At 36.1% G+C, this 10,000-nt stretch overlaps 1 protein-coding gene across 16 annotated transcripts in view; it reads right to left on the bottom strand.

Annotated features, from left to right (window-relative positions):
* nedd4l (NEDD4 like E3 ubiquitin protein ligase) overlaps nucleotides 1-10,000 on the bottom strand; it is a 127,369-nt gene that overhangs the window by 29,697 nt on the left and 87,672 nt on the right. For 4 of the 16 annotated variants that reach the window (XM_079834279.1, XM_079834281.1, XM_079834288.1 and 1 more), the window contains 4 exons: nucleotides 8,368-8,448; nucleotides 4,001-4,060; nucleotides 3,203-3,337; nucleotides 1,172-1,339 (listed from right to left, as the gene is read on the bottom strand). In XM_079834279.1, coding sequence (XP_079690405.1) covers nucleotides 1,172-1,339; nucleotides 3,203-3,337; nucleotides 4,001-4,060; nucleotides 8,368-8,448 — 444 coding nt within the window. The remainder of the gene's footprint in view (nucleotides 1-1,171; nucleotides 1,340-3,202; nucleotides 3,338-4,000; nucleotides 4,061-8,367; nucleotides 8,449-10,000) is intronic. The other 12 variants (XM_079834280.1, XM_079834282.1, XM_079834289.1 and 9 more) reach the window with 5 other exon arrangements.

The following is a 10,000-nucleotide window of genomic DNA, read 5'->3' as shown; positions in this document are numbered from 1 at the left end:
CTGATCCATGCATAATACAAGGGCTAGGACTAATTTTCCATCAACTGTTCATACCTAAAAGAAGCCAGTGGCAGTGTGCAAAGAACGTAATTCTGATTTCCTATCTCGACCAACTGTGTGTGGACATTATATTACACTGCACAGTCGCAATGGAAATAAAACAGGTGTGAAACCCAAATTCAAAATGAACACTTGTCTAGCACCAAATGTAATAACAATTTTGGCAATCAACTGCACAAATGGCAATCTGAATCTCACTTATGCCAGTGACATGATTCAAATCAAAGAAAACATCTGTCGAGGCTCGAGTTTTGCACAAACAACTTTTACCTCAGAAGTTAATCTAGAATCTTTTTTCCTCAGAGCTCCATGTGTCAACACACACAATAAATATTCCTCACATTAAGCCACCAAAGTGAAATATGAGGAGCAAAATTACAATGCGCATGAAGTAAATGACACAATGATCTGCACTGCTTGTCGCTAATTTGCAAGCCAAAATATGGCATGGTACAAATGTTGAAACAAAATAAAATGTTTTTGAAAGAAATTTTGTATTCAGCAAGGATGCAGGAAATTAATTACAAACGAGAGTAGCAACATGTAATGTAAAAAAAAAATGTAATTAAAGAATCCTGAAAAAAGTTATCACGTTTTCCCCAAAAATATTAAGCAATAATAGCTGTTTTCAACTTCGATAATAAGAAAGATTTCTTGAGCACCAAATCAGCATATTAGAATGATTTCTGAAGGATCATGTGACTCTAAAGACTGGAGTAAGTAACTGGAGGATGCTGAAAATTCAGCTTTGCATCACAGAAATAAAATACATTTAAAATAGAAAACAGACATTTTAAATTGTAATAATATTTCACAATATCGCTGTTGTACTGTATGTTTGACCAAACAAGTGCAGCCTTGGTGAGCAGAAGAGTCTTCTTTCAAAAACATTTAAAAATGTTACCCCACACTGTTGAGAAATAGTGTAAATAATATAAATGAAAAATAATGATATGGTTTTTATGTAACACTTGATAGAAGCTTTGTATAAAAACACTGGTTAGGAGATGAATCAAACATATGCAAGATGGACTGGAACCTGGAGGAGGGGCAAAGTTAAAGGAAAGAAGGAAGTGAGGGGTGAAACAGAGGGACTGGCGGATGTTCTCACCTCTATTGGGGAAGAGAGAGTGACGGTGGGGGAACTGAGGCTACGGGGTCTGCGCACTTGTGGTTCGCTTAGATGGATGCTGGAGGAGGAAGGGGTGGAAGCGGGGGGTGCGGCTGCTGTAGCGCCCCCTGCTGCCGCAGCTGAGGTACTGGCTCCATCCTCAGTGAGCTGTTGGGCAAAGAGAAGGGTTAGCTAGCTAGTCACCACAAGGTCCGGTCCATGGGCGCACCGCCCAAGAACGAGTCTAGCTGGAGTGCATTCAAGGTTTACAAGAGGTCCAGAATAGAGAGCAAGGTCTAAAATAATATATTAGGAAATGAAGGCTAATTAAACTGATTAAAATGATCAATAACCGTAAGGTTTAATTTGATTATGGGGACAAACATGGTCTGTTAGGTTTATAACTGGAATATTTTGAGGAAGTTAAAAGATTGGAGAGCAGTTAAAGAGGACCTATTATGCTTTTTTACATTTTAAACTTTCTTTGAGCATGAAAAATGTCTGCAAAGTAACAAAACACAAAGTCTGTTCCAAAGGGAGCTATTCTCTATATCAGTAAGCACTGTTTCGATTGTAGTCTTAAATTTTCTTCCAGGAATGCACATTTCACAATATTCCTGATTTAAATAATTAATAATAATAAACGGGATTAGGCCTGGTTGAGCTGCGTTAGTAGTGTGTTAAATCTTGGGGTTATGTTAAGGGGCAAGGCATTTCCGAAACATGCTTGAAATGGTTGACCAGTCACAACACATTCATCCAGCCAACCAATCAGAGCACACTGCTCTTTTATTGAAGGAGGGGGTTCATAGAGATAAATCATTAACCCTCTGTTTTAATCCTGAACGCATTGTCTGAAGCACATGGGGCAGGTGCACTTTGGTGTGTCCAAATCCACTTTTGCTAATTTAATGACAAAAACTAAAACAAAAAACTGTCGCCGTGCCAGGCACATGGTCCAAAAGGGTTGTACCTTGTCTCTTAATGACTCATGGGTGTCTCATCTCCCATTCCCTTTAAAAGCAAGTTGCACTTGCACCATGGTGGATGCACTATTTACATGGAAAGAATGAATGCTTCTCCAGAGAGGAAACCTTTTATTTTTAATATTTAAAAATGTTTGTGTGCTGCCCTGTGTGTGTAACAAGCAGAGTGTACACGCGCTGTACATCCAACTATAGGCGCATTTTACTAAAGCGCCCTTTAAATAGCACAAAAAATACTGCACTATTGACTTTAGGCCAGGTTTTTGTTGGTCAATGGCGCAGTCGATTTCAGTTGCCTCAAAATAGCAACGTGCCAACAATGCGCCTGAACACACCTCGTTTTCAGACCAGCAAGGCCATGGGCGAACAGATGGGCGCGAGTGCATTTGCTATTTAAACAATGTGGCGCTGGACATGAAAATGATAAGTGCGTCAGCCTGAAACTAGCAAAAAACACTTGTGTCACGCCTGGCGTAGCATTGTGCCAGGTGTATGATAGGGCCCAGAGTGTTACTGACAGACTGGGAAGAAAGGTGCTGCATCAATGTAAAATATGTGAAAAATAATGTGTTTTTGAACATTCAAGCATGAAAACCTATTCTATAAGACCCCCAAAACAAAATCAATACTTCTATTTATACATAATAGGTTCTCTTTAAATAAACCTTTTTATCTGTTCTGTTTTAAAAAAGAAAAAGAAATGGAGAGAATCTTACGAAGGATGAAGAATAGAGTTTACTAGGACAAGGAAGAGGAAGATAAGATATAGATCAAGAGGGACCAGAGTAGCAATAAATAGATCAAGGGAACACAATGCTTGGCAGAACAAACATCCAGACATTGTGAGGGGATGAGTATACAATAACATGGATGCAAACAGATAAAGACAGAACAATAAAAAATGATGAGACTGATGCAGTAAAAAAACATGGGTCATAAAAAAGGAATGTAAAAAATCGGATTTGACTATAGATGATGCTGGAAAAACATCTTATGAAGAATAGACCACTGCTTGCTTTAGCTAGGCTACGCTAGACTACCGTACCTGCAAAACGGGCCGCGTCCAGGTAGTGCTACGGTTGTTATGATTGACGTAGTACGTTCGTCCCTTGGGGTCCTTGCGTTCCTCCCAGCCTGGTGGAAGACCTGGTGTGGTCAGGGCGTAGGAGGCCGATGGAGACTGAACAAAGTGAAAAAAACAATTCAGAGGCCAAAGAAGCAGTAAAAACCTGCCAAGATTAAAATCTATTTAGATTAATTCATTGTAGCAGGACTGACAGTGATATCAGGCTCATATTTATATTGTATGAGAAGCCTTGTTAACTGATATGACATTTAATATGATACGTGTGGGAATTGCACACTTAAATCCAGAATACACCAACACATTTTCACAGACACAAATGTAGATATAAACACACTCACAAGAACACCTAAGCAACACAATAGCAGTACAAACGCACACACTCCACGCTAGATGATTTATAGTATTATGAAAACATTTTAAATGCATCCGATAAATATGTCTGGGTGACTTTACATGTAAGGTGAAGTCGAGGTGTAAACCCAACCCATATAAATCTCTAATTAAATGGTCATACACATGCTAAAAAAATAATAATTGTGAAATGAAATGTGCCACCATTAAAATAGTTCTCCTATAATACATTTTTAATTTAAAAATAATATAAATAAAATAAAATAAATTAAAATGTTTTTTTTTTAAATGTTTATATGCTAATATGGTAAAATGTTAAAAAAAAAAAAAAAAAAAAAAAAAAACACAAGGCGGGGAAGAACCAAGAAGACAGGAGAGCACAAATGTACAACATGTGGACATTACCATGGTGTCCTCAACGCCTGTGACCGTTTGTGCTCTTGCTCGTCGGGTCTGGGAGCTCTGCTGGATAATAACAGCTGCTTTTAGATGGGACGGGCCCAGTTTTGGGCCAGTGGGAGAGGGGAAATGAGGGCAAATGGAAGGACAGGGTCAGCCAGAAAGAGTAACGGTGAGTGGGGTGTGTGTGTGGGGGGGGTGATTTTAGGGTGGTTTTGGTTATTTTAGGTAATTTTTGACAGCTGAAGGGGGTGATTTTGTGAGAAGTCCCCTGAGGTGTGACGGAAGATACAGCAACCCCAAAAAATTGGAATATCAAACAGGATGTGATTAGATGAACTCCAGGGAGTGAATTTAATATGAAATCACTGTTGAATGATTCGATTTGAGAACACACTGAAATTTGATTTGATTAAAGAATGATAAGAGAGTGCATGAAATATTCAGGTGCTTATTTGTGGAGGGGGAAAAAAAGCATATTTAATTTGCAATTAAGTGATGATTACAGTTTCATGATTTAGTTTTTGTCTTAAAATGACAGTAAATCATTAATTCATATAATTGTAAGGGAACTCCACACGTTAACAATGAAACCATGAAACTAAATTATATAATATATAATAATAAAAAAAGCATTTCAAACTGACTCACACTTGGCCTACTCACTCACCGACTATAAACACGCTGCGGAAACAACACCTGGACTAGCATCTGACTGGCACACAGTGTTTACATTTCAAATGCTGAAAGATTCCACTTTCTGACAAGACAATGAAATGCTTTCCATCTGCTTTTATATGGACATCATAAAAGGCACTTCTGTCTCAAACAGGGCAATCCTATTAGCCATCCTCTCAAGTAATGATTGCACATGTGAAATGTCAGCCTCCTCACACACAGGGACAGGAAGTGTGGGGGAAATGCCACCTCTCACCCACGCTAATATCATACAGATTTGCTGTAACTAGCGAAATCCCTCATCTGCAGTTCTGAGAAGCACTTCACAGTCAGAGACAACCGGGCCACCAACCAAACCGGCCTCTTGTCAGAACAAAGTACGCGACGCAGAGAGAACACGGAAAAGGCAGCTATTTAAAAGCAGGTTCAGGCGGATGAGGAAAAGCGTTTATTTTTCCAGTGTAAAGGAAATGTTACTTCAAAGCTTCAAAGTTCAAGAATGCTGTTGAAGTGTGGAAGTAAAAGATTAATGTGACTACTTTATATTCAAACTATTCAGGTGGACAGTCACAGTTTACACTATTAAGACTGCTCTTTAAAATAATCCCAGCCACTAGGAGATACAAAAACTTGGGACCAGAAGAATGAGACTAACACCTCAAGGAACAGATGACCCACAATTGAAAGTTATTTCATCATTTACTCACCCTCATGTCATTTTAAACCCATATGACTTTCTTTAGAGAAACATAAAGATACTGTGAAGGGTGGGAAAAAAGGTATTATAAAAGTAGCACACAACCTGTGCACTATATTACAATATATACCACAACAAACTATTTGGGGTCAGGACGTTCTTCTTCTTTTTTTAATGAAATGAAAATTCTTTTTACTCAGCAAGGATGCATTCAATTGATCAAAAGCAATAGCTAAGACATTTTTAATGTTACAAAATATTTCTATTTCAAACAAATGCTGTTCTTTTGACTTTTATTCATCAAAAAATCCACAAAAATATTAAGTAGCACAACTGTTTTCACCATTGGTAATAATAAGAAATGTTCTGAGCACATATTAGAATGATTTCTGAAAGATCATGTGACACTGAAGACTAATGATGTGGAAAATTCAGCCTTGCATTAACATAAAACATTTTTTTTAAAATTAATAAATAAAAATTATATACACATATATATATATATATTTATTGTAATATTTCAAATCATTACCATTTTCACTGTATTTTTGACCAAATAAATGCAGCCTTGGTGAGAATAAGAGACTTTAACAATCTTACCGACTCTAAATATTTTAACGGTAATTCAGCCTTAGATTCTGCCTTTTCCTAAAGTAGGACTTTAGATGACATGGAATACAGAGCATGAGTTGTATGGGCTACTTTTATGGTTACGATATCTGGATGTCAAAACATCTCCTTTTGTGCTTCATATAACACAGAAACTCCTGCGGGTTTGGAGCGGCATGAGGATGAGTAAATAACGACAACATGGGTGAACTACTCCAGATTTGAGTGTTGATATGGTTCTGAACACCTTGTCAGTACATCTAGCATTCATATAAATAAGGCCCTACAAAAAACAAAATCATACAAGGCTTAGAAGAAGTAAGTGTGCATCACATTTGCTTTATGCCTTTATAAGGTTTAATAACTGATCTTAATCCAGAGCACACGGTTAATGGAGCCGTTCCTGCGTGAGCTGCCAGAACGTATCTTTGAAATTCCCAGCATGCACTGGTCTAAATGTCATGATACAATAATGAAATAGACACCAAAACACTCAGAGAGACTAACTCAACCTCTTAACCCTTCCACAAACATCATTTTTAACAGTTGCACACAGTAGCTGATGGGGACTGTGTCACGTGAAAACAGCCGGCAGGAAATTTTCTGAAAATAAATACATAAAAGTCTCAAGGCTGGGAACCGTGCCTTTTAAATGAAGCAAAAGTGCTTCAAAGATGTGGTGGACTTCCAGTGAAACATCCAGTGTCTGTGTCTGTTTCCTGTCTCAAGCAAACGGGAGCAGTTCACACGGTGACCTCATCCTCAATGGGTAATTTAATTTTACCATATGTGGCTTATCTGCTGTAAAACAGCATTTGGCGGATCATTTAAAAAGACAGCGCACTACTTATAACTCAAAATGTTTTTCTTGAGCAGCAAAAAGGTTTTGCAACACTGCCTCTATTATGCTATTATTCCCTTATTATGCTATTTTAAAGGCTCCTAATTTAACATTGCACATAACCTCATTTCTCAAAGAGCCTACTCTGCTCTGATTGGTCAGATGGCCCAGTCAGTTTGTGATTGGTCTACCGCTTACAGCGCTTGTCGGAAACTAAAGCTAAATTTCTGCTCCGGAGGCTTCCTCAATCCTCAGCGATTGTACAATCTGTAAGGACAGTAGCGATGCCGTTAATTTTACAACACCAATTCGAGCCCGAGACTGATGAAAAAACATTGCAAGGACTACTTGAGCATGACGTTTCTCAGTGGTACGTTTTTACTTCGTTTGTGGAAGATGTTATAGCCGTGTAAATCCTCTACATCAGCATGTCCACCAATAAACCGATGTGTAAATGGAAATGCCCCGGTGTAATGGCAATTGATTACCAACTCTTTTATAGAACGTAGCACTTTTTTTCCAAACATTACTGAGAAAGCTGCTCTGTCAAATGTTCCATTAAAAGAACTCCCAGAGTCGCATTATCACCATGGAAACATGTTAACTCATCCGATGACATCATAATCACTACTATAGCTTCAATAAATCAATCCTAGGAGCTTAATAATACCCTATAAATCACTCTGAATTATCATCTGACATACGCACACAACAGCTACACAAACACAGGTGCTACGTTTCTGAGTGAACATCGGGAGACTATTTTGTCACTTACATAATGAAAAGCTTAACATCAGTGAAATATACATTCAAAAAATAATATATTTAATATATTAATCAAAGTTTCATGGTATTTTGAACTACCTGTGCATGTGCATTAAACGATCTGTCAAGCATTATTTAATGTGAAAATGTGTGTTATTTATTAGAAAGTATAGTTAGATATAGTAGAAAGTGGGAGGATATTATTGGTAAGACATTGCCAGGAAATCCTCCATGTCGGACCTGAACCTTATGAGCACCAAGGCTAAATGTGTCAGGAGATTCATGGCTCAAAGTTTATTGAAGTCAACATATTGTAATTGTAAATTGGGATAGGATTAGTTTCCATGTGGGATTGACTAGATCATGAATGGTTTTGTGTGGAGGGGGAGGAAAATAAGAGGCACTGTCATCCTAAAAAGTGAATTTGTTTGAGAAGCAGAGCCTATTATATCATTTTGATCATTTTGACAATTTGAAATTATAAAAATCATCTTTGGATTGTTTTGGAATGACTGAATCTGAATGGATTATTCATTTACAATAAGGTCAGGAATGTGCATTAATGAAGTAAAATGCTTTGAAGTCAACATGAAGTTAAAATTGAAATCAACCCTATTTAAAGTGTTATTAAATATTCCTGTTCATTCCAAAGATAGCCAAGATTAGAGACAACAGGATTTGACTCCAAAAGAGTGAAAGATTGTCTGGATTTGACGGAGTTAAAAAACAAAAATCACCACATGCAGAGTGAAGGAGAGGTGAGGAGGAGAAAAGTAGGTGTACCGTTGGTGTGGGAGGTTGAGTCTGATCACTGACTCCATCAGTCATACTAGAGGACCGTAGCCGAGAGGAAAGATGACTCTGCTGGTGTGAGAGAAAGAGATAAAAAGGCATTAGACATGGTTATAAATAAATAAAGACATAAATATCTAATATCTTTCTGAGTGGCCATTTTCTAAATAGTACAGGCCGTGAATTCATACAGCCAGCAAAAATCAAATTTTTTGGCATATATCACTCAAATTTGTACAAGTTGTTGTACAAATAAAATTACGAAATATGAAATTATTATATTTAAATTACTTAATATTTACTATATACATATACTATTTTATAAACCGCTTTTAAGTAGTATGTCATTTGGGATGTGACATGACATATATATACATATACACATACACACACTGCCAGTCAAAAGTTTTGAAACTACTATTTTGATTGTTTTTGAAAGAGGTCTCTTCTGCTCACCAAGGCTGAATTTATTTGATCGAAAATACAGCAAAAACAGTATTATTGTGAAATATTTTGGTAACACTTCAGAATAATGGTCATTAGTTAACATTAGTTAACTACATTAGTTAACATTAACTAATAATGAACTGCACTTATAAAGCGTTTATTAATCTTAGTTAATGTTAATGTTAATTTCAACATTTACTAATGCATTATTAAAATCTTGATAACATTAGTTAATGCACTGTGAACTAACATGAACAAACCATGAATTTAAGCTGTATTTATATTAACTAACGTTAACAAAGATGAACAAATACAGTAACAAATGTACTGCTCATGGTTAGTTCATGTTAGTTAATACATTAACTAATGTTAACTAATGACCATTATTCTAAAGTGTTACCAATATTTTTACTATTTAAAATAACTTTTTTCTATTTGAATATATTTTGAAATGTAATTTATTTCTGTGATCAAAGCTGAATTTTTAGCATCATCACTCCAGTCTTTAGAGTCACATGATCCTTCAGAAATCATTCTAATATGCCGATTTGCTGCTCAAGAAATATTTATTATTATTATCAATGTTGAAAACAATTGTGTTTTGCAACATTATAAATGTCTATACTGTCACTTGATCAATTTAATTCATCCTTGCTGAATAAATTTATTCATTTCTTTAAGTTCTTTCGACAAACAAAAAAAAATTCTTACCGACCCAAAACTTTTGAATGATAGTACAAAATTCTTTCTATTTCAGACTTTCTATTCATCAAAGAATCCTACACATTTTTTTTACACAACTGCTTTCAACATTGATAATAATCCTAAATGTTTCTTGGGCAGCAAATCAACATATTAGAATGATTTCTGAAGGATCATGTGACACTGAAGACTGGAGTAGTGATGCTCAAAATTCAGCTTTGCATCACAGGAATAAATTACATTTGGAAATATATTCAAAGAGAAAACAGTTATTTTGCATATGAATAATATTTCACAATATTAGAGTTTTTTTTTTTATATAACATAAATGCAGCCTTGGTGAGCAGAAGATACTTCTTTCAAAAACAATCAAAATAGTACAGTTTCCAAACTTTTGACTGGTAGTATGTATGTATGTATGTATGTATATGTATATATATATAATGCATTTTCAGCCACTGCTTTCAAGTAGTTT

This window comes from Gobio gobio (assembly GCF_949357685.1).
Source record: "Gobio gobio genome assembly, chromosome: 14".
In the NCBI taxonomy this organism is placed as follows: Eukaryota; Metazoa; Chordata; class Actinopteri; order Cypriniformes; family Gobionidae; genus Gobio; species Gobio gobio.
This window is presented reverse-complemented; position numbering and strand designations above follow the sequence as displayed.